General features: G+C 39.4%; 1 protein-coding gene across 2 annotated transcripts in view; it reads left to right on the top strand.

Annotated features, from left to right (window-relative positions):
• The window catches only part of LOC137320244 (arf-GAP with SH3 domain, ANK repeat and PH domain-containing protein 1-like), a 417474-nt gene that overhangs the window by 124422 nt on the left and 266592 nt on the right, over nt 1-26460 (top strand). For both annotated transcript variants that reach the window (XM_067982012.1, XM_067982011.1), the window contains exons 4-5: nt 19611-19683; nt 23055-23200. In XM_067982012.1, coding sequence (XP_067838113.1) covers nt 19611-19683; nt 23055-23200 — 219 coding nt within the window. The remainder of the gene's footprint in view (nt 1-19610; nt 19684-23054; nt 23201-26460) is intronic.

Raw genomic sequence — 26460 nt, 5'->3', positions numbered from 1 at the left:
ACACAAAGTATTCTGGATTTCCCACATGGCACAGGATGTGCATGCGTCGGGCCCCAGCTGTGCTGCCATGTTAGCTAACTGTAAACAATTTTACAACACCAAGTTATAGTCCAGCAATTTTATTTTAAATTCACAAGCTTTCGGAGATTTTCTCCTTCCTCAGGCAAATGTTTCAAGATCTCCTTGAAGCCTACGCATTTATACATATTGAACAATAATACATGGTGTTTACAGACTGCCCCTGCAACTGCCCGTTGCCAAGGCAATCACCGTGTTCAGACAGAGAGGTGTTACCTGCAGAACCTCCGAATACACATTCAACAAAAAAACAAACAGGGAAAAAAAACAGAGAAAAAAAAACAGAGAGAGAGGCAGAAACATCCGGAAGGCAGAGAGAGCCAGCAAATGACCCATTATATTAAAAACAGATAACATTTGTTCGCTGGTGGGGTAACGTGTAGCGTGACATGAACCCAAGATCCCGGTTGAGGCCGTCCTCATGGGTGCGGAACTTGGCTATCAATTTCTGCTCGACGATTTTGCGTTGTCGTGTGTCTCGAAGGCCGCCTTGGAGTACGCTTACCCGAAGGTCGGTGGATGAATGTCCATGACTGCTGAAGTGTTCCCCGACTGGGAGGGAACCCTCCTGTTTGGCGATTGTTGCGCGGTGTCCGTTCATCCGTTGTCGCAGCGTCTGCATGGTCTCGCCAATGTACCATGCTCTGGGGCATCCTTTCCTGCAACGTATGAGGTAGACAACGTTGGCTGAGTCACAGTCCATCACCGGCATCTCCACATCATGTTAGCTAACAGTTATTTCAACTGTTTGTTTAGCTTTAAGGCAATTTACTGTTTATCTAACACTGAAACATTAACCAACCACTAAAGACACTAACCACTCAGAATAATCACCAAAAACACCACCTAATGAATTAAGTACTTACTGACTTACCCTTGGTGCGCCTTGGTGACATCACTTTTTGACTTTTCCTTGGTTTTTGATTCCTCGCTCGGCTCCCTTTATGCTCCGCTTAGTCTTAATCTATTGTCCTTTTGGTTTAAATCACTTAGCACCTCCTTCCCCCTCTGCACCTAATTCCCACACTCACCAAATTCCCAGTTGAAAGTCCTCAATCTGTTAGCAATTCACTCTGTTAGAGCTTCACTCTGTCTTTGATAACCTGTGTAGCAACTGAACATTACAACTATAATTCTAACTACCTATGACTCCACTTTGTGTATGCACCTGTCTGTGTGTATGGATACATGTGTATATATACAATATATCGAATATAGATCCACTTGAATCCGGCTGCAGGAAGGCAGGTATTTTGATTTTTTTTTATTCGTTCATGGGATGTGGGCGTCGCTGACGAGGCCGGCATTTATTGCCCATTCCTAATTGCCCTTGAGAAGGTGGTGGTGAGCTGCCTTCTTGAACCGCTGCAGTCTGTGTGGTGAAGGTTCTCCCACAGTGCTGTTAGGAAGGGAGTTTCAGGATTTTGACCCAGCGACGATGAAGGAACGGCGATATATTTCCAAGTCGGGATGGTGTGTGACTTGGAGGGGAACGTGCAGGTGGTGGTGTTCCCATGTGCCTGCTGCTCTTCTCCTTGGTGGTAGAGGTTGCGGGATTGGGAGGTGCTGTTGAAGAAGCCTTGGCGAGTTGCTGCAGGACATCCTGTGGATGGTACACACTGCAGCCACTGTGCGCCGGTGGTGAAGGGAGTGAACGTTTAGGGTGGTGGATGAGGTGCCAATCAAGTGGGCTGCTTTGTCCTGGATGGTGTCGAGCTTCTTGAGTGTTGTTGGAGCTGCACTCATCCAGGCAAGTGGAGAGTATTCCATCACACTCCTGACTTGTGCCTTGTAGATGGTGGAAAGGCTTTGGGGAGTCAGGAGGTGAGTCACTCGCCGCAGAATACCCAGCCTCTGACCTGATCTTGAAGCTGCCATGGAAACTCTGGTGTTAAGGACAACTCTGCAGAGCATAATCCTAAGTCAATAAAACTTGTTTCTGCTCATGTGACCTTGGGATAAGATATGATGGATGTGATGATTTGGGTTGGCTGAGCAATGTTTTGAGCATCTACTGGTAAAGGATCTGCTGAACAGACTGACTACAATGTAGATTTTATGTATTTGCTGACACAAATACTTGTGGATTATCCCTCTGTAATCCATTGTTCTATTTAACGCATCACTGAAAGTTCCATTCTTCATGCTTGTTTTTTGTGGGAAAAATAGTCCTGCAAATACACATGAATTGCATATTAAGTATTTGAAATTTCAGTTAAATTTCAACTGACTGTCGTTAACACTATATACCAAGAACAGAAATTAATTATTTTTAAGTGACTGCCGTGATAGTTAACATTCAAAGTAAAATCTAGAAATAAAGTGCTTTTCTTAATCAACAGACAGAGCATGGTTTTCAAAACAAAAATATTAGGGAGCAGTTTTCTATTGCAACAAAAAATTGAGCTCATTAGAATGAAAATTAGTTGGTAGTCGTTTTAATTTAAGAATCAGTTTAGCTATTTCTTGCATACGGTTTAGAAAAATAATTTGAATTTTTGGAGTACAGAAATTATTTTGATGGTGTAGAAATGGATTTAAAGTAAGCATATATGATATTCCAGGTTCATGCTAGTTTGGATAGCAGTGAAATAAACACAGTTCAGATATAAAGTTTAAGAATGTACGGTTCTTGCGTAGTTTACAAGAATTTTTGGAAATCAAGTCACTGGACTTAGCAATATTTTCTGATTTTTGGAAGACTTAGACTAAAATTAGAAGTATTTTTTTCCACACAACTTCTATTGCCAAACTTTGCCCTTGTAATTGGTATGTGAAAAAGAATTTAGCAAAACTTGACTTTTTAATAGAAAAACTGGGAGTGAGAAAAGACTATTGTTCCTGAGGCCCATTCCTTTTGCAGCCTATGTACAAACTATCCTATTGTCTCAAGCCATTTCTAATGCAGAAGCCATTTTTTACACATGTAGCACACTTCCCAATGGTCTTTCATGCACAGAATCAGTATAGTGCTGGGCAAAGCATTCATTTCTCTAAGAGGAGCCAAAACATTGGACAACTCATGGAAAAGAAGGCATTCTTACAACACCTTCCAAATAACAATGGATCTTTTTGGGTAAAATTTGTTGAGAAATAGACACCACAGATCAGACCGGCTATCACACAAATCTCCAGCAATCAGTGTTACCATATAAGGAAGTGCAGGAATTATACCAATCACAAAAATGTGGGAAGCAGTCCATTATGCATGTTGTTGATGCAGGAACCAAGACAGTAGCCTAAAAGATATTGCTATGTGGATATGCACTGTTAAGAAGTTTAGGGTTCCCCTGTGAGTTTTTAGAATTATTGTTATAGGGAAAGAAGTTTATGAGTAAGTAAAAGCTGCTGTAGAAGTTTGCGCAAGATAATTACGGATGAAGAAGGCTATTCCACTCATCTTCATTTATCCAACCATCCAGCAAGACTCAAGTCCCTCCATTGCTATATCTGCTTGTTTCTTAAATGACTCTCAGGTTTTTTTTCAACCTCCTACTACTCTATCCAGAGTTCTATTCCATGTATTGGTCACACTCAGTATGAAGAAGGGTTCCTGATATTAGTCCTAAATTTACCTTTTACTTGTTTGAACCTTATCTTATTGTGACAAATTAGTAATTTTTCAGATTTACCTTTTCCATACCATTCATTATCTTACATTAAAAAAAACCTCAGATGCCTCCTTGTGAGGCCAAACTGGCCATATGGGAAATTGGAAGATATCCCAAGTGCTCCCCTTTTCCCCATGAGAATCCCAAAGAATCATTTGCCCTTTTGTGGGCACCAGCCTGCTCCTGCTCCTTGCAAGACTGAAATTGCAAGTTTTGCTAGTTTTTACTCATAGTTCACATTACAATTGGATCAACCTCATCTGAACTGCCTGCCTTCAGCACTTGAATAAGAACATAAAAAATAGGAGCAGGAGTACACGATACAGCCGATTGAATAGTGGAGCAGGCTCAATCAGATCATGGCTGATCTTCAACCTCAACTCCACTTTTCTGCCGGATCCGCATATTCCTTGATTCCCCGAGAGTCCAAAAATCTATCTCTCAGTCTTGAATATACTCAACGAGTCAGCATCCACAGCCCTCTGGGGTAGAAAATTCCAAAGATTCACAATCCTCTGCATGAAGAAATTCCTCCTCATCTCAGTCTTAAATGGCCGACCCCTTATCCTGCGACTATGCTTTCTAGTTCTAGACTCTCCAGCCAGGGGAAACAACCTATCAGCATCTATCTTGTCAAGTGCTCTCAGAATCTTATATGTTTCAATGAGATCACCTCTCATTCTTCTAAGAGAGTATAGGCCCATTCTACTCAACTCCTCCTCACAGGACAACCCTCTCATCCCAGGAATCAATCTCGTGAACCTTTGTTGCACCATCTTTCAGGCAAGTATATCCTTCTTTAGATATGGAGACCAAAACTATACACATGTGAGGTCTCACCAAAGCCCTGTACAATTGTAGCAAGACTTCCTTACTCTTTTACTCCAACCCCCTTGCAATAAAGGCCAACATGCCATTTGCTTTCCTAAGTGCCTGCACCTGCATGTTAACTTTTTGTTTCTTGTACCAGGACACGCAAGTCTCTCTGGACACCAACATTTAATAGTTTCTCACCATTTAAAAAATATTCTGTTTTTCTATTCTTCTTACCAAAGTGAATAACCTCACATTTCCCCACATTATACTCCATCTGCCACTTTCTTGCCCACTCACTTAACCTGTTTTTATCCCTTTGCAGACTCTCTGTCCTCCTCACAGCTTACATTCCCACCTAGAATGTCTCCTTGTGTCTCAGTTTTCAGAACTGGGCACAGTATTGAAGGTGTGGGCTGATCAGAGCACTATACAGTTTGAACGTGGCTTCCTTTGACTTGCAGTCTACTGTTTTGGCTATATCATTCAGCAATCTATTGGCTTCATTGATTGCTCCTCTGAATTGGTCGGACATGTCAAGCATCAAATCTAATAAATCTCCTGGATCTGTTTCAACTTCACTTTTAACTATGTCGACACAGTTCATGGAGTTCACACATCACCCATTTTACCACCTTATGTGAAATACTTTATATTTGTATGTGTTAAATTTTATCTGCCTTTGTTATGTCCACCTACATATTTTGTCCAACTCAGGTTCTAATCTCCGAGCTGTGTCTTCTAAATCTAGTGCCTCTCATGCTTTGGTATCTGAGTTCCTGAATCCCAAGTCGTGGATGTAAATTAGAAATAGTGTTCCTAACACTGATTCCTAGGGAACTCCACTCAGGATTCCTCCCCCTCCCCCCCCCCCCCCACCCTTGCCATAACTCCTTCTAAGTACCTGTAGTTTTCTGTGCTTCAACTTTTTTTTAACCAAAAAAGCTTTTTTTAAAAAAATCATCAAAGCTTGAAAACTGTTCCAGGTGTAGAGTCTAAATCTACACTGCACCCAACTTGGTGTTATAGCCATCATTCCTTTTTGGTACATAAAAGGCATTATTGGAGGATTCAAACAATGCTGACAGGGTGGACAGCAAGGTATTTTGCTAACTTTTGCATGAATTGTAGAGCCTTTTGGAATGCAATGTCTTTCCCTGAATTGCACCAGGGATTTTACATACTTGGCTCTGCATTGAAAGACCACTGGAAAATGCTCTCTATTTAGGAGGGGCTTCTCCTCCATTTCACTAGATCTCTTCAGAGGAGTGATTTTTCTTATACCAGCCAGTTGTGCAAACCAGAGAAATCTTGTTCAGTGAGGTGCAGAAACTGATTCTTCCACAAGATATAGAAAAAGTACCCAGACTAACAAAGCTGAGTTCTACTCCTGTTACTTTGTAGTTCTGAAGTGTATGAAAGACTCTTTGACCCATATTAGACCTTATAATTAGGACAAAAACAATATAATGTGGATGCTGTAAATCTGAAATATAAACAGAAAATGCTGGAAACACTCCAGTCAGGCAACATCTTTGGAGAGAGAAGCTGATTACCTTTCATTTGTAGTAAACCAGATTGCTGATTTGATAATAAATTTGTGATATGTACAGAAAATTTTTGGAATTAGATATTGGTGGTATTAAATAACTGGAGTAACCACATTTTCTTGCTTAACATATTCATGGTAATTTACATTACCAAGAAAAAATTAGATATTATTCATTGCTTGAAAATTGTTTCAAAGAGAAAGCAGTTACTTTCAATTTTTTTGATATATCTCAAAAACATTCCAAAGCACATTGCATTATCACAGATACAGTAGCCTAGTGGTTATGGTATTGAATTTGCAACCCAGAGGTTGAGTGTTCAAATCCGTGGCAAGTTACGAAATTGAATTTTTTTAAAAAGCCCACAAATTACCAGATATCACCAGAACATTACCATGAAAACTCAACTGGTTTACAAATGTCCTTCAGGGAAGGAGCCCTGGAACAGCAGAATTTGCCTTGTTTAACATTTCATCCAAAAGGCAGTGTTGCGCTGAAATGTCAGCTTATGTTATGTGCTTAAGGGAGGGGCTTGAGCCCATAAGCTTAGAGGTGGTTATTACTTGGACTCAGCAAATACAAAGTCAATATTTATTTTAACTAATGGACTTTTAGAATTACACTTTTATACTTTTACAGCAATTTAAGCATCAACTAAAATATATAGCTCTTTGGTAATTAATCAAAATGATTAATCAAATTTCAGCACCAATCTCCTAGCCCAGCCAGTTGTGCTGTTGAGTGGGCAGATGCAGGTTTTTGGTAACAATGTCATTATATGTCTTCAATTATTTTAAAGTTGGTGAAATTGAATACTGGACTATGTTAATCAATGTTCTCTAACTTTAACTATAATGTTCTTCAGTATATGCATGTTGCTTATGGCTGAAATCCACAATAAATAAAACAAAACACACTAACTTTGAAAACAATAAATTTTGTGTAAAAATTCAAAAGGAGGATCTTGTTTATTATCATAGTATATACATGTTCAGTATTGCTCCAATCTTAACCAGATATCTAGTGCAGAAATGTCCAAGCTTTTTGTTCTTCTGAACCACTTAATGTGCATACTGTGGGACCCCACAGGGTGCAAGTGAAGTTTAAATCAATATTCCAATTGATTTACATGTATCTCAAGTGGTGAAAGCTAACGTATTTTGGTTTGGGATTTATCCACCAATGAGGCACCAGCGGTAAAACAGCCCTTTCCAAAACTCCAGGCCCATGAAATTCAAATAGACAAGCCAGCGAATAAGAAATATAAGAACAAATAGAACTGAGTAGCTTGGTGCTTGTGGGCTGGATTGCCTATGCTGGAAATGACCTACAGACCATCATTTGGACATCGCTGATTTAGTGGCACCTGCGTAAAAAATTCTATTTAAAAAAAAATGTCATTTTTCTTAAGTTAACTGTTAGAATTTTGTTTCAGGAGCATTATTGGGCAGTGGTAAATTTGTCCTATTGTAGTTAGTGACTGAATTAGTAACTTATCCAGAGTTATGATGTGGAGATGCCGGTGATGGACTGGGGTTGACAATTGTAAACAATTTTACAACACCAAGTTATAGTCCAGCAATTTTATTTTAAATTCACAAGCTTTCGGAGGCTACCTCCTTCCTCAGGTGAACGATGTGAAAATAATTTCACATCGTTCACCTGAGGAAGGAGGTAGCCTCCGAAAGCTTGTGCCACAAATTTGGAATTACCTTATAATTTGAATTGAGTAATGTAAGTAGTACAGCTAGGTGGAACTTCAATGCTTAAAAAACAATTGAATTATCAGATAATTTGAATTAAGCAACTTTGAATTAAAGATAGACTACAGGCCAACACTAAAAATGAAATTATTTTCACATCGTTCACCTGAGGAAGGAGGTAGCCTCCGAAAGCTTGTGAATTTAAAATAAAATTGCTGGACTATAACTTGGTGTTGTAAAATTGTTTACAATTATCCAGAGTTAGTAAGAATTAATTTGCTAACTTGAAATAATAGGACATCGTAATATTTTGCACCTTTATCAAGATAACATGGTAGCATTACGGTATTGGACAAAGAATTACTCTGCACTATAACAAAATTATAAACCCATTTATAAAAAGCAGGTATACAATTTTGTTGCAAATGGCAGAGAAAATCCTCCTCCATTGTCTTCCAGCTACATACAGTCTACTCATAATTTGGTAATTTTAATGCCACAAATTTGGAATTACCTTATAATTTGAATTGAGTAATGTAAGTAGTACAGCTAGGTGGAACTTCAATGCTTAAAAAACAATTGAATTATCAGATAATTTGAATTAAGCAACTTTGAATGAAAGATAGACTACAGGCCAACACTAAAAATGAAATTATTTTGAATTTAATAATTACTTTTTAATCATTGAATGATGGTACATCTCCTACCAGCTGTCACAGTGCATTGCATACATGCATGATTTCTTTATGAAACTTGTAACTGTGCTTGGTAAGCTGGGTTAGTTTGGTGTAAGTAAGAACTGTTGTACATCTGCTCAGTTTTCTTATTGCAAAATTAACATCAAGAAAATATAACTCTAAGTAATGATAAACTATCTGGGCTGCTTTTCTAATTAAAAAAAAAATGATGATGGGAGTGGGGAAGTAGGCTTAGTGGTACATTGTTATATATGGATGGGGATAGAGAGCGATGGATGGATGGATGGATGTCACATTGTATTTGAGGCAAGAGAACTGAAAACGTCCTGCTTGGCTGATGACCATTTGTATTGCACACTCCTATTTGCCTCTTTTACATGTTTCATTTATGCTTTTTGAGTGTGTTAGAGTTGGGAAGGGAATAGAAGGATGTTTTACAAGAATATTATCATCAACCATAATTAATATTATTCATCCAGTCAAGGTCCAAGATTGCAGTGTTAATTCAATGTCAACCGTGACATAATTCCTCCATTATTGATTCTTCACTGAATTTCGTGATCAACAACTTTCTGTTTGTACTGTAGCTGGGAAAAAGCATGCACCATGTTAATCAATTACAATGGAACTACCATTGTCCACAATTAATTTATCTCCAGAACTTGAGACAGAGCCTTATGTGAAATATCATTTCATTGCACAGCGTTGAACCACAATCTCTTGTTTGATATAAATTGGCTTTGTGGCCCTAGAAAGATTTGTGTTGTATTTGTCTTCATTCCTATGCTTGAGTATTACTGCACAGTACATATAAGACCAGAATTTAGGAACACTGGCATCCACTAATTTACATTATACACCATGGATGCTCTTCATTATGACAGATAATGGAGGTTCTATTCTATTTAATCCTTACCTTTTCTCCACCATGTTGTGCAGGGAGGGTGACCTCTTTCCAGGTCTCTACCACTGCTTCTTTACCACCCTAAGCAGCAGTAGGAGGTGTATAATTGTTGCCTTTTACCAAGCTGATGAACAGGTTAAACAAGAAGAAAAGGTTGCATCTATATAGTTTCTCGTGTAGATGGAGTTCTCCGCACTTCACAAATGGATTTGGATGTTGAGCAGGAAGAAATGTGGTCTGAAACTATGATTGAAGAGGCTTTTGAAAGAAGGAAGACAGCAATTTGTAGGAATAAGTTAGTAAAGCTAATACTGTAGGACCAGCCTCCACTGATCTAGCAGAAGGACTTGGGACTGAATGGAAGATACAAGCTGGGTTATATGGGTGGAGGTGCAGCAAGACCCGTGGAAGGATTCAGAAATGACAATGAAGACTTCAAAGTCCATGTGCTAGTATACAGGAGTCTGTTGGAGCCTGGTAAGGAGAAGCTCACGCACATACTGGGGGTGGGGGGAGCACATTTCCACTCCCCTTGTGGAAAAAGTGCTTCCTGATTTCACTCCTGAATGGCTTAGCTCTAATTTTAAGATAGTACCGAGAATAAAGGGCACAATCACCAGAGGAAATAGTTTCTCTGTATCTACCATATTGAATCCTTTTATCATTTGAATTAGATCACCACTCAACCTTCTAATATCAAGGGAATACAAATCAACTTTATGTAACCTGTTGTCATCGTTATAAACTTCAAGCCCTGGTATCATTTTGGTGCATCTGCGCTGTACCACTTCCAAGGCCACTATATCCTTCCTAAGGTACAGTTCTCAAAACTGAACTCAGCACTCCAGAATGGGTTCGACCAAGGTTCTGTACTACTAAAGCACCACTGCTTCTCCCTTTTGAATTCCAACCCCCTTGAGATAAAGGCCAACATCCCGTTATCTTTTTTGATTACTTTTTGTACTTGTGTACTAACTTTGTGATTTTGTACATGTCCATCTAAATTTCTGTGCTCTTCCACAACTTCTAGTCTCTCGCCATTAAGAAAATATTTTGATTTGCCTTTCTCACATCTAAGCTGAATAATCTCACACTTCCCCACATTGAACTCCAACTGCCATAGTTTTGCCCACTCACTTAGTCTGTCAATGTCCCTTTGTAACTTCCTGTCCCCATCTACACAACTTACTGTGCCTCCTAACTTAGTGTCATCTGCAAACTTGGATATACAACTCTCTATTCCTTCATCCAAGTCACTTATATGTAAGGTGAAAAGCTGAGTCCCCAGTACAGATCCATGGGGAACACCACTTGTCACATCCCACCAATCGGAGAACATTCCCTGTATCACTACTCTCTGACTCCGATCTTCCAACCAATTAATGACCCACGTACAATGTAACCTCCAGTTTTGTGAATTCTCATTTTTGCGAATAATCTCTTGTGCAAAACCTTATAAAATATGTTTTGGAAATCCATATAGATAACACTCATGGACATTCCCCTACCCACCATGCAAGTGACCACCTAAAAAAAAATTAAACTAGATTTACCCTTCACAAATCCATGCTGACTCTCTGATCAGCTCATACTTGCCCAAGTGCTCAGTCACTGTCTCTGATTGATAGATTCCAATAACTTCCCCACAGTTGTTGTTAAAATTGTAAACAATTTTACAACACCAAGTTATAGTCCAGCAATTTTATTTTAAATTCACAAGCTTTTGGAGGCTTCCTCCTTCGTCAGGTGAACGATGTGAAAATTGACAGGTCTGTAGTTACCTGGTTTCTCCTTCCTCCTTTCTTAAATAATAGAGTGACATTAGTCATTTTTCAAACCATTGGCACAATTCCTGAATCTAGCTTTGGAAAATTATGCTCACTTATTTCTTTCAATATCCTGGAATGGAAACCATTCGGTCCTGGAGATTTGTCTATCTTAGGTCCCATTATTTTCTCCATTACTGTATTTTTACTTTTATAAAATCCACTAAGTTCCTTCCTGTGACTTACTTTTAGGTTTCCTTGTACCGCTGGTATTTTGTCCTTTTTTCCTCCATTGTGAAAATCCCCTTGCTGCCTCTGAGATTGGAAACTCATGAGAGTAATTGGCTGTGTATGATTCTAATTCAAGGCCAGCTATCAGTGTCTATACATTTGTTTTATTTAGCTTTTGCTTAAATCCAAAATTTGACTCTGGGCTAAATTTAGGGGTCTAGTATGAAAACACAAGTGATGAATGAACCATTGTCCCAATTAGAGAGGAAAAGTTTGACATGACCAACTTGTGTCAGAGGATATTTGATGATCTTTTGTGGTGTGGTTATGTGACAGGCTGTCAGTTTGAAAGCTGAACTGTAAAGTATAAAATCTTCAGTTCTTGTTGCACGATAAATAATTTAACCACCTGCTTTTTGTCTTTTCTGTTGACGCCTTAGTAGCTACTTGTGTTTTTAAAAACCTCACACAACCTCACCAGGAAACCATAATCTTGAATATCTGGGAAACATTTTTTTTTATTCGTTCACGGGATGTGGGCGTCGCTGGCAAGGCCGGCATTTATTGCCCATCCCTAATTGCCCTCGAGAAGGTGGTGGTGAGCCGCCTTCTTGAACTGCTGCAGTCCGTGTGGTGACAGTTCTCCCACAGTGCTGTTAGGAAGGGAGTTCCAGGATTTTGACCCAGCGACAATGAAGGAACGGCGATATATTTCCAAGTCGGGATGGTGTGTGACTTGGAGGGGAACGTGCAGGTGGTGTTGTTCCCATGCGCCTGCTGCACTTGTTCTTCTAGGTGGTAGAGGTCGCGGGTTTGGGAGGTGCTGTCGAAGAAGCCTTGGCGAGTTGCTGCAGTGCATCCTGTGGATGGTACACACTGCAGCCACAGTGCGCCGGTGGTGAAGGGAGTGAATGTTTAGGGTGGTGGATGGGGTGCCAATCAAGCGGGCTGCTTTATCTTGGATGGTGTTGAGCTTCTTGAGTGTTGTTGGAGCTGCACTCATCCAGGCAAGTGGAGAGTATTCCATCACACTCCTGACTTGTGCCTTGTAGATGGTGGAAAGGCTTTGGGGAGTCAGGAGGTGAGTCACTCGCCGCAGAATACCCAGCCTCTGACCTGCTCTCGTAGCCACAGTATTTATATGGCTGGTCCAGTTAAGTTTCTGGTCAATGGTGACCCCCAGGATGTTGATGGTGGGGGATTCGGCGATGGTAATGCCGTTGAATGTCAAGGGGAGGTGGTTAGACTCTCTCTTGTTGGAGACGGTCATTGCCTGGCACTTTTCTGGCGCGAATGTTACTTGCCACTTATCAGCCCAAGCCTGGATGTTGTCCAGGTCTTGCTGCATGCAGGCTCGGACTGCTTCATTATCTGAGGGGTTGCAAATGGAACTGAACACTGTGCAGTCATCAGCGAACATCCCCATTTCTGACCTAATGATGGAGGGAAGGTCATTGATGAAGCAGCTGAAGATGGTTGGGCCTAGGACACTGCCCTGAGGAACTCCTGCAGCAATGCCCTGGGGCTGAGATGATTGGCCTCCAACAACCACTACCATCTTCCTTTGTGCTAGGTATGACTCCAGCCACTGGAAAGTTTTCCCCCTGATTCCCATTGACTTCAATTTTACTAGGGCTCCTTGGTCAAATGCTGCCTTGATGTCAAGGGCAGTCACTCTCACCTCACCTCTGGAATTCAGCTCTTTTGTCCATGTTTGGACCAAGGCTGTAATGAGGTCTGGAGCCGAGTGGTCCTGGCGGAACCCAAACTGAGCATCGGTGAGCAGGTTATTGGTGAGTAAGTGCCGCTTGATAGCACTGTCGACGACACCTTCCATCACTTTGCTGATGATTGAGACTAGACTGATGGGGCGGTAATTGGCTGGATTGGATTTGTCCTGCTTTTTGTGGACAGGACATACCTGGGCAATTTTCCACATTGTCGGGTGGATGCCAGTGTTGTAGCTGTACTGGAACAGCTTGGCTAGAGGCGCAGCTAGTTCTGGAGCACAAGTCTTCAGCACTACAGCTGGGATGTTGTCAGGGCCCATAGCCTTTGCTGTATCCAGTGCACTCAGCCGTTTCTTGATATCACGTGGAGTGAATCGAATTGGCCGAAGACTGGCTTCCGTGATGGTGGGGATATCGGGAGGGGGCTGAGATGGATCATCCACTCGGCACTTCTGGCTGAAGATGGTTGCAAACGCTTCAGCCTTGTCTTTTGCACTCACGTGCTGGACTCCGCCATCATTGAGAATGGGGATGTTTGCAGAGCCTCCTCCTCCCGTTAGTTGTTTAATTGTCCACCACCATTCACGACTGGATGTGGCAGGACTGCAGAGCTTTGATCTGATCCATTGGTTGTGGAATCGCTTAGCTCTGTCTATAGCATGTTGCTTCTGCTGTTTATCATGCATGTAGTCCTGAGTTGTAGCTTCACCAGGTTGGACCCATTTCTTGTGACATGGTTACTTCTGATTAAGCTGTTAGATGTACAGCATACAGGATGGGAGAACGTAGTATTTTGGAGATTGTGATTTGCTTATTGGAATAATTTGTAATATTAGCTGAAAGAACACACCTATGTATGAAGTAATTGTAATAGGTGAGAGGTTATAGGTCAATAAATGTATATATGCTGGTTGACAGAGTACTGTTTTTAAAACCATCTCTGAAATATAAATATGTAATAAGCCTGAATAAAGTAAATAACATAAATAGGGTTTCTACAGGGTCAGATTTCATAGCTGACAGGCATGAAAATGTAATGCTTTTTTTTTACATTAAGCTAAATTTCACTGCAGGATCTACTCAGTCCCCTAGGTGGTGGAAAATACCTGAAGTGAGAACCTAATTTTATCAGATGCAACAACCACAAAAAGCATTGACTAAATATGCTGTTCAATATTGGTTCTCTAATCTTAGCAGTAGAATTGCTTCATAGATATTTTTATTCACAGTGTGGTATCCTTTATAGGTTCAGTAGGGAAATACGATTCCTATAAAGAACCATAGAAGTTTACGGCACAGATAGGCTGTTTGTCTCAGTTTGACTGTGCCAACTCTTTAAGAATATTCCAAAACTAATCCTAATGCTCTGTGGTCTCCCCAAAGCTTTTATCTTTCCCAGCTTCAAATATTTATCCAATTTTCCTTTAAAAGATGCATTATTCTCTACCTGAACCATTCCCTATGGCAAACCATTCCATGTTTCAGTAACCTGAGTAATGAAATTTCTCTCAATTCCCCTCCACTCCGTGATAATTTTAAATTGATGATCCCCTCATCGCTGACTGCCCCAACAGAGGAAATAGTCTTTGCCAACTAAAACTCTTCATAATTTTAAAACACTCTATTAAATCATCCCTTGGCTGTTGCAAGTTCTATAGAAATGGTCCCAGTATCTCAAGTCTCTCCTCATTATAGTTTCCCATCCCTGGTAATATACTGGTGAACCTATGCTGTACACTCTATGGTTTTACTATCCTTTCTGCAATGAGGTGCCCAAAACTGCACCCAGTATGCAAACCATTGTTTTATATGAATTGATCATTATTTCTTTACTCGTACTTTCTTCCCTCTATTTATAAACCCCAATTCTACCCTCACTTTCAGGGACTTATTCATTTGAACCCTGAGGTATCTGTGTTCATTTACACCCTTCAGTGTCTTTCCGTTGAATATACTTCCATTACTTGTTTTTTCTCCTAAAATATGTTATCTCACATTTAGTTGCATTAAATTGCATCTTCAACCTGTCTGTCCATTCTGTTAACCTGTCTGTGTCTTCCTTAGATGCTGAGATGTTGTTTCCCCTCTCCTAGAGAGTCTAGAACTAGGGGGCATAGTCTCAGGATAAGGGTCAGCCATTTAAGACTGAGATGAGGAGGAATTCCTTCACTCAGAGGGTTGTGAATCTTTGGAATTCTCTACCCCAGAGGGCTGTGAATGCTCAGTCGTTGAGTTTATTCAAGGATGAGATAGATAGATAGATTTTTGGACTCTAGGGGAATCGAGGGATATGGGCAACGGGCCAGACGGTAGAGTTGAGGTCACAGATCAGCCATGATCTGATTGAATGGCGGAGCAGGCTTGAGGGGCCGTATGGCCTACTCCTCTCCGATTTCTTATGTTCCTGAAGTCTTTTATAGTCCTCATCACTGTTTCCCAAACATCCTTTTATATTGTCAGCAAATTTCAAGCTTGTGTTCCCTATATCCAAGCTCGAATCATCTACATGCCAAGAACAAAAGCGAACTCAGCACTGACACCCAGGTACACCACTTCCAACTCTTCTCCACTCTGAGCAACACCCATTTACCCTAAAACAAAAGCAAAATACCATGGATGCTGCAAATCTGAAACAAAAACAGAAAATGCTGGAAATACTCAGCAGGTCAGACAGCATCTGTGGAGAGAGAAAATGTTAACGTTTCAGGTCGATGACCGTTCATCAGAGGTCATAAGAAAAAGAAATAGGAGCAGGAGTAGGACACATGGCCTCTCGAGCCTGCTCTGCCATTCACTCAGATCATGGCTGATCTTCAACCTCAACTCCACTTTGCTGCCCGATCCCCATATCCCTTGATTCCCCTAGAGTCCAAAAATCTATCGACCTCAGTCTTGAATATATTTAATGACTCAGCATCCATAGCCCTCTGGGGTAGAAAATTCCAAAGATTCACAGCCCTCTGCGTGAATAAATTCCTCCTCATCTCTGTCTTAAACGGCCGACCCATTATCCTGCGACTGTGCCCCCTAGTTCTAGACTCTCCAGCAATGGGAAACAACCTCTCAGCATTTACCCTGTCAAGCCCCCTCATAATCTTGTATGTTTCAATTAGATCACCTCTCATTTTTCTAAACTCCAGAGAGTATAGGCACATTCTTTGATCTGACAAAAGGTCATCGACCTGAAATGTTGACTCTGTTTCTCTCTCCCCAGAATGCTGCCTGACCTGAGTGTTTTCCAGAAATTTCTGTTTTTACTCATTTACCCTAACTGTTTCCTGTCCATTAACCAACTTTTTATCCATGATGCTACATTTCCTTTTATACCATACACCTAAATTTTTCTAACAATCTTCTTGCGAGATACCTTATCAAACGCTTTCTGAAAACCCATCCTACTACATTCCCTTTATCTGATCAGTCAGTTCTTCAAAATAAAACTATTGAATTTGTCAAATACGACTTGACTTTAACAAATCCATGCTGGCTATCCTGAATTAACCTGTGTATTTCTAATTGCTTACTAATTCTATTTTGAATTATAGAAGAGTTTGCTCATAATTGGCATCAGACTAACTGGTCTGTCGTTACTTGGTTTATCCTTCTCGCCCTTGAGCATGATGTTATATCAGCTGCTCTCCAGACCCACGGTACAATTTGCATATTTAAGGAGAATTGCAAAAGTGTCACCGGGACATCTGGTAATCTCTTTGACTTCTTTCAGCAGCCTCGCTGAAGTGGCTTAGTGGCTTATCCACTTTGAGTTCTGTTAATTCCTTTCCTACAGTTACTTTCAATTGTTCCATATCCTCTTCCAATACACTTACCTTTTCACTTCCACCATCTTTGTAAAAGAAAACAATGCAAAATATTTAATTAATATTTCTGCCATACCCTCGTCCTCCACAATCAAATTCCTTCCTTCAGCCCTGAGTGGTCTGACCTCCTTTAATTATTCTGGAGAACAAAACTGATTTTAAGTCAATTAACAAAAGACAATTCTTTTGAATTATATATTGGATCACCCAGAAACTATTCTCATTGAAACGTAGAAAGCTCAGCTGGAAAAGATCATAGATCCATTTAGTCTGCCTTCCTGCTATGTTAGCAGTTGCATCTAGTAATGTGGTTGTCTTCATAGTACTTATTCCAGTTTTGCTTTGAAGATATCTAAATTAATTATTTCTACAGTCTTGGTGAGCTTTTCTAATAACTGGCCACCGTCTCAATAAATTAGTGTTTCCTTACATCCAGTCTGAATCTGCCTTTTCTTAGCTTGAACTAATGTCCTCTCATTTTGCTGTCTTGTGCCAATACAAATATCCTGACTGAATACCTCAATCATATCTCCCTTCAGCCTTTTCCTTTCCAATGAGAAAAATCCCATATCCTTGAGTTGACTGCCATGTATGTTAGTAGCTCTTTTTTGTACTTTTTCCAGCTTATGTATTTCACACCAGAACACCATAATAGATTTTTTGATAAAAGCAACAAAATAAATGGATAATTATCTCTGCATTTTTTTGCTGCATCTAAATGCTGTTGCTTCTGTCACCAACCAACAGATGAGATTTTTTTTGAAGGATGCTCTAACTTCACAGATGACTTCATTTAAATCCTAGCTTTAGGTATTTTCACAATGATATCCAAGGATTTGCTTGGTGAGGGGAAGTAAGAGAGAGGATGAAAACCACTCCTGGTTCTACATAGAATTATATAGAATGTACAGCACAGAAACAGGCCATTCAGCCCAAAAGATCCATGCCGGTGTTTATGCTGCACACTGCTCCCTCCCTTTTTCATCTTGACACTATCAGCAAATCCTTCTATTTCTTTCTCCCTCGTGTTTATCTAGCTTCCCCTTAAATGCAACCATGCTAGTCGCCTTAATTATTCCTCGTGGTAGCGAGTTCCACATTCTAACCACTCTCCAGATAAAGACGTTTCTCCTGAGTTCCCCATTGGATTTATTAGTGATTATCTTATATTTATGGCCCCTAGTTCTCGTCTCCTCCGCAAGTGGAAACAACTTCTCTACGTCGACCCTATCAAATGCTTTCATTACCTTAAAGACCTCTATCAGGTCACCCCTCAGTCTTTTTTCTAGATTATAGAGCCCCAGCCTGTCCAATCTTTCCTGATAGGTATAACCTCTCAGTTCTGGTTTCATCCTAGTAAATTTTTTTTGCACCTTCTCCAGTGCCTCTATATCCTTTTTATAATATGGAGACCAGAACTGGTCACAGTACTCCAAGTGTGGTCTAACCAAGGTTCTGTCCAAGTTTAACATAACTTCCCTGCTTTTCAATTCTATCCCTTCAGAAATCAACCCCAGTACGTGGTTTGCTTTTTTTTATGGCCTTGTTAACCTGCGTCGCTACTTATAGTGATTTGTGTATCTGTACCCCCCCCCCTCTGCTCCTCTACCCCATTTAGACTCTTGTTTTCCAAAGCGAATGAGGCCCCTTTATTCTTCCTACTAAAATGTACCACCTCACACCTATATTGAAATTCATTTGCCAATTACATGCTCATTCTGCAAGTTTATTAATGTTGTCTTGTATTTTGTTGCTTGACCAACCTTATTGAATTTTTTGAAGTAACAAAGGGTAGGTAAGGATAATGCAGTAGATGTAATATATATGGATTTTCAAAAGGCTGCATAGTAGACTCATGACTCATGACTAAGGTCATAGCATGTGGTGTCAGGGGACAAGTAGCAGAATGGATAGCAAGCTGGCTACAAAATAGAAAACAGAGAATAGGGGTTGAAGGTAGCTACTCAGACTGACAAAAGGTGGGAAGTGGTGGTCCACAAGGATCGTGCTGGGACCACTGTTCACTATTTACATAAACGATTTGGATTTGGGAATCAAGTATAATTTCAAAATTTGGGGACAACACCAAGTTTGTTGGGGGGGTGGAGGTGGTGGTGGTTGGTTACAGTTAATACTGAGGAGGACTGCGACAAAATACAAGAATTTTAAAGGATTTCTTTTGAAATCCGTGCTGACTATTATATCTCAGTTTCTCGATGTTTTTCTATTACATCTTTGAGTAAGGATTCCATTAGGTTTCTACCACTGACGTTAAGCTAATTGGTCTATAGTTTCCTGGACTTGTTTTATCTCCCTTTTTTAAAATAGGAATCACATTAGCTGTCTGCCAGTCTTCTGGCACTATTCCCTTTTCTAATTAATTTTATATATATATATATATATATATATATATGTGTAATAGTGCCTCTTTTCATCTCTTCCCTTACTTCTTTTAATATGCACGGATGCAATCCATCCGGACCTGGGCTTTTATCCGCAAGTTTGATTAGTTTATCAATTATCTTCCCCCGTTCTATCTTAAATATCGTTATCTTTTTTGGTTTTCATCTTATTCTTTGAGTATTCCTAGCACAATTTTTTTTAAATTCAATTCAGTGAAGGGGGAAGGTGGGTGTGAGAGAGGGAAGCCAATTGTTAATGTTGTAAATGCTCTAATTGTTCTTTTTCTCCATTGCTTCCTTTTATAGACATTAGACTTGGACAAAAATGCACTACAAAAAGTAAAGAAATCGGCAAAAGCAATAAACACTTCAGGTCAAGGTACGTTTCAGTTGCCATATTTATTCCTTTATACTATTGTGCTTGGTGATATACATGGTAAGGATTGTATTTTAAATCTATAATATGCCGTATACAATATATGGTTGTGTTCATTAATCAAAGAACATTGCTGTCCAGTTGGATTTATTTAATTTTTACAAAATGTCAAAGTTAAATGAAGTTTATCACTCAGTTTCTTTGAGTAAACTCACAGTGCACTAGTATTTGTAAATGTACAAAATTTAGTAGGAAATAGTCATAAAAATGAGGCTATTGATGCCAACTGATTGTTGGCTTTGTCAGTGTAAGTTGCTGTTTCTCTCTATGCTAATCTTGTAAATGTTAGAAATGTTGTTTACTTGCTCTGTGCTGAGTCATCATGGACAACTGAACCTAGAAATTCCAGCCCGTTTTGGGCATGGAATTGGCACAGTCTGGGTGAGGGGGCACCAGGAATTTGGGTTGAAATCCGTTCTACTCCTTCCAGCCATTTTTCAAAATTACAGCCACGAGCAGACGCTTCTTCCGCCCTCTCCCCTTTCTTCTCCCCCCTCATATCACATCACTGTTGGAGATGGGAATAGCAGGATATCAATCTCTCCAGAAATCCTGCCAGTTTGACCCACTATACGGGCTACGGAAGCACACCTCCATGATGCCGACATGCTTGCTATACAGCGGCCGTAAATGGGGCTTACAGTGCCCTATCTCTGAGAGATGGATTGCCATTAGGAAAGCAGCACATCAACAGCAAAAAAATTTCACTTGAGATACTTAGACCAGACTGCTCCACCTCCATTGGAGCAGCAAGGTGCCTCTGAAATTCCAGTGCCCCTGCAAGACGAGTGTCCCAGTCGTACCGTAAATGGCTTGCCCCTTTTATGTACGTGGCCTCAGTCCTAAGATTGAGAGGTGTTCACCGCTGGGGCAGACAGGTGGACTTAAGTCCCGCCCCACCCCACTTACAGTAGCGCAGCTGCTAAAAGGAAAATTTTGGGCTCTAATATTTCTGGTTGGGTGGAAACCCTTGCATATGCTCATCTAAGATTGATGAGAGACTCAGTAAATACCTTTTATTAATTCAGCAATTGTGTCCATCTCTGGGAGCCAATACAACGCAGCCAGTCATATTAACTCTGATAGCTGAGTAGCGAGAAGGATGTTAATTTGCTGAAGTTGATGTTCATTCAGTATATCAACATAACTTGAAATATCAGGTCTGCATACTGGTGTGGCACATGAAGTAGCATTTCTCCCAACAAGTATGTACTGTTCAAGTTCAAGGGAAAGTAAATGCTACCCCATAGAACATCCTTTCCTTTTAAGTCAACTGACTTCTCACAGTTTTACACGTAAGTTTGAACTGTTCATTTAGCAATAGTTCTTATACTATATTTCACTTCACCCTTCCTTTGTTCTTGTATTATTTGAAACTCTTCAATTAAATTTGCATTTGCAGAGGAGAGTGCGTAAACTGAACTATTCCAGGTACTCCCCAGTTGAAGGCTTAGCTACCTTCCCCCCCACTGTATTATCTGCGCCTTTCTCACTACCACTACAGCTTGAATATTTGTGTCACACGAATGCAAGCAGAGTTTACTCGTATTGCTTGGGTCAAGTGAAACTGCTCTGTTATATATAAGGGTAAATTTGTTTTGCTTGCATACGTGCACGTTGGAACATATTGGAAAATTGCACAAGCAATGAAAATTGTAGAACGCAGAATTTTCCAATGTGCACTCCTGGCAGATGAGGCTCTGTTCTGAGAACACACAAGCAGAAACTTAACCTCATTGAGATTATAGACCAATTTCGCTTTTGTTGTGGTGTATGAGTATTTGCTTTTGTTAGCATGAAACCGACTTTCTCTCAGTTTTTAGAATTAGTGAGAGATAATGGGATTATGGGAGTTGCTAGAACTGACGGTTAAAAGTAAAACACTAAGTAGTGTGAATACATGTACAGGAACATGTATACAATTATACTAGAAATACTGACCGGATGAAATCGTTTCACATTTATAATGTCGCTGCTCATGGCGACTAGAGGAAATTATCCCCAAAGGAGAGGAATAAAAGATAACAAATAAGCAAATATCAAAGACGTTCAAGCGGGGAAAATAGTAAAAAGAAAATATATGCAAGAAAGAAAAAAAAGTAGAAAGGAGACCAAACAAGAAAGAGGAAGACAATGCGGAGGAGACTGTAGGGAATCCTATACTTCACATGCAAGATGATTCATTTATTAAGCTTTATAAAAATCCTGTCTTGCAGAAGGATGAGTACTCATAATTATAAGTACAATCGAGAAGTGTTAACTAGTAATTTTTAAAACTATAATTCCAGTTGCAGAACTTCTACAAGTGCTATAGTTCGTTACAGTAGTCGATGTGCCAGAGGGATGTAGATCAAGCAGATTCCCTCGCAACACATCTCATCAAAATGGCTGTGATTGATCTATTTCTAAACTATCATGGTTCATTGTTTCTTTCCATTCTGTGCAAAGTTTTTGTAACATTTTAGCAAATATGGTTAATGGCTAGTATTTCTATTGATAGTAAATAGTAAAATGAAAGGCATTGTTTTGTGTCATTTGAGTGGATGTGCTGCTTTGAAGTAGGTGAATAGTATTTATATAGGGAAGACCAATAGCTAGGATTGTTGAATTGATAAACTTTTTTTTTAAAAGAATGATCAGTCTGGCGAGGAGGTGAATTAGAACACTGTTCTTTCATGGTTGCAGTTATCGCAGACTGAAGGATGAATGTTTCCTCTCTTCCTGGCTATGAGATTCCCACATAACATGAGTTTGATCATTCTTGACCTACATTCTCATGGGTTTAGGCCCATAACAGTTTTATTTTGGTCATAAAGATGCCTAAAGTGGAATGTCACATTCATGCAATAAGGGGTACTCTTCTGAGATTAGGGTTATAGCACAAATGCTTTGCATTACATATGATCACGCTACTGTAACGAACTATAGCACTTGTAGAAGTTCTGCAACTGGAATTATAGTTTTAAAAATTACTAGTTAACACTTCTCGATTGTACTTATAATTATGAGTACTCATCCTTCTGCAAGACAGGATTTTTATAAAGCTTAATTAATGAAGTTGGAGGTATCCAAAAGGGAAATGCATTCACTTTCTAGCACTGATATCTTTTATCTTAGTAAGCACAAAAAAATTACCAAAAAAAAGTAGTTGACACTTGTACCATGCTAAGTACTTACAAGTTTTAGTACTTACATTTGCAGTTTAACATTTTTCTGTTTTTGTTTTTGGAAAAGGAATAGTTACTGGCAAATCATACCTGTGTGCAGTTAGAATGTGTGCGATGATTATGTCTTTTGTTTTTCTGCTTTTACAGAACATGTGCAAAATGAAGAGAACTATGCACAAGCATTAGATAAATTTGGTAGTAATTTTTTAAGTCGTGATAATCCAGATCTTGGCACAGCTTTTGTTAAATTTTCCACACTCACTAAGGAGCTTTCAACATTGCTCAAAAATTTGGTAAGTGTTTATGATATTTTTCTTCCATACTTTATTAACGCCTCTGATCCATAATGGCTGAATGTTTTCTTTACGTTACTGACCTGTACAGAGAATTGTGATTGAGGCTGTGATATATTAATCAAATGTAACATTACTGATATATTAAATTACATAATACAAGGGTAAATTTAGAGATTTAAGTTCAGATCTTCACACAACAGTGCATTTTAGAATTTGGGCATATATCAGCACACCTGGTTCACAGCCTTTACATTTTTCTCACTATTCATTCCAATGGATGAAAAATTGTACTGGCTGCAAGTCACGTGCTCTGACCTTCGTACATATATCACAATATGTGCACCAATCATGTGAAACTTTGTGCTGGGTGTGCTAAGTAAAATTTATTAAAATTTTCTTCTGGAGCAAGAAAAGGCAATTAGCCTTTTCAAGCCTATCCAGAGTCCATGTATGATTATTCTACTATGGACTTCCTACTGATCAGCACCTGTTGATCCTGTATTTTAAGAAACATTGAACCTAAAAATTATTGTCTTTGATCTTAGCAAACATGTTCATATGACATTGCTTTGTCAGCCGTTTTAGCAGAAGCATTAGCTCATTTAAAAACTGGTTAATGTCTGCATTAAAATACCAGATGCTAAATGTATATCTGCAAATATAATCAACAGTAATTTCTAGGTTTAAGTTCCTTCAATTCCCCTTCCCAATAGATATCAATGAAGGTTTACTTTAGAGGTTTCAATTCACTCCAAATCAGCTACCTCCTCTGGGAGTCTCTACTACATGTCTGTTATCCTCTTTGGGTGGGGGGGGGGGGGAGAAAGAGAGAAAGAGGGAGGGGTTAAAATGTTTAATGTTGCTCAAGGCTTTGGATTTTGTACTTGCAGTCTCTAGTCCGCTTACTTCAATCTTATCTATTCCTTTAATTATTCTAAAGACTTGTATCACATCTCCTCTTAATCTTTTCTGTAGCAAATTAAGTTTGTTTGTTTGTTTGAATATAATTGCACCTTAAAGCATTGAATCATCCTGGTCACTATTCTCTGGACCCTTTCTAATGAATCCACATCCTTTTTGAATATTATTAACAAAACTGGATGCCATACTCCAGAATTGGCCTCACCATTGTCAGCATAAAGCTTCTTATTTGTAAGCCAGTGCCCTATGCATCCCAGTACATGATTTATTTTCTTTCCTTCTTTCATCTGCTTGCATTATGCTACATTTATCCGCATTAAAGTTCATCTACCATATCTCAACCCATTTACGTAAGTGGCTTAAAGCAGCTCTGAAGGTGATCAGTTTCCTCTCTATTCATTACCTACCTACGTAGCTTTTTGTTTCATCATTAAATTTAATAATACTTCTAAACTCCCTGTTCTGTATCGTCAACATGTGAACAGAAATATTCCCAGAACAGATCCCTATAGACTACCACTGGTTGCTTTTTCATGGGCAGAACATTTTTCATTTATCACCACCTTCTATCTATTGTTGCGAAACCAGTTCTCAATCTATTTAGGCAATATATTGGCCATTCTATGAGCCTGAACTTCCTTGTTATTCTCAAATAAGGAACTTTGTTGAACACCTTAGAAAAATTCAAGTAAACTACATCTACTGAAGCACCCTTCAGTTTAATTAGCTACTTGAAGAATTCCAGTAGACCTTTAAGGCATAACCTATTACTTTAGCCATGGCGTATTCTTTAAATGTTGATTTATAGCAACCTATGGAATTTTTCCCACTTTGGATGTTTGGCTAATTACCAGGCTCTTGGTATCCTCCTGTTTTGAATATTGGTCCAACATTTACAATTTTTTAGGCATCAAACATGACTCCATTGTTTAAAGAACTCTGAAAAATATCAAGCAAAGCATAAGTAATTTCTTCCTTTAACTAGAATGTAGCCCATTTGGCCAAGGAACTATGCGAATACTTAATCCTTTGTTTCTCCATGATGCATTCTTTAGAAATGGTATGTGTTATTTATCCCTTTGCCTCTTATGACTGAAATTTTCCTATTGTCCTCCCATGTGAAATCAATTCAGTTGGGCCAAATGTTGCTGTAGCAGGACATCTAAGGGCATCTGCTGTTGGTTAGACTTGCCCTTGCATATTTAGGTTTTTAAATTTTTTCAGTGGCAAGTTACTGAGAGTACGAGCTGATAACGTCGCAGCGAGATGAATAGGGCAAGCAAATGTGTATCTCTGTAACCAATCAGATTGAAAGATTGTGAAACTAACAGCGCAAGGACTGAGAAGGAAGTGTAAATTAGAGTGGGTGAATTCAATGTCAAATCAGGTACAGAAAGAGAAATAAAGATTGGATAAAGAGACAAAGGAAAAGTTGTTTTTAAAAAAAAAAATTAAATTTCCATTTTTAAAATCAGCAACAACAATTAAAACCTGAAGGAATGAGATTCCACACTTGCAATAGTTAATTTTCAGTGCATGAGAAGTTGTTTGGCAGTAATTAATCCATCACATTGTTAAAGGGGTACTTAGACTGGAATGGACAAGACTTAATTTTATGTGGCGAGTTTAATTCGTATCTACCACGCAAATGCAGCAACTTCACACCATACAATGCACTTCGGTGGTAAGGTAGACAGTGAGGTGCCATTTTTGCAAAGCTCATGGCGGAGCAACGCAACTTGGACAGCAACTTTTGGGTATTTGAGTTTAACCACACATCTGCCTTCACCTAAAGTTGCTGTACCATTTCTGCATAAATAATGATGAGTGCCATTAGCCTCACTATTATTTTGACAGGAAAATCTGGGCCACTATGTCTGCCATATTCTGATTGTCTATAATATTTTTACCCAATTTTTCTTTAATGGACCCAACTGTTCTCTGACCTGCCTTCTACTATAAACACAGTCGCAAACTTTTGGGGTTTGTCTCTCTGCTTTTTGTGATTTGTCTTTCATTTCTCACTTTTTCTAATACTTCCTTTTGCTGCCCTCAAGTGCCTTTTCTGTACATTCCAATCTTTTTTTGGATTTCTTCATATTTTGAAGTGTTTGATTTTTAGGTTCCTTCAGTCCTCATCAAACCATTGTGGTCAAGGTCTTGTTTCTCCGTTTATAATACAATATGCTTTCCTCATGAGGGAGGTTGGGCACTGGTGGTGGATTGGGTTAGATACTGGCCTTTCTTCTGAGACCTGGGTGAAGGCTTCCTCTCTGAAATCTCTATAGGGGACATAAGTATAAACTAGTTTTTTTTTAAAGTTTAGAGCTGATATC

Source organism: Heptranchias perlo, chromosome 3, assembly GCF_035084215.1.
Source record: "Heptranchias perlo isolate sHepPer1 chromosome 3, sHepPer1.hap1, whole genome shotgun sequence".
Lineage (NCBI taxonomy): Eukaryota > Metazoa > Chordata > Chondrichthyes > Hexanchiformes > Hexanchidae > Heptranchias > Heptranchias perlo.
Note: the sequence above shows the minus strand (reverse complement) of the source record. Positions and strands in the feature narration are given on the sequence as shown.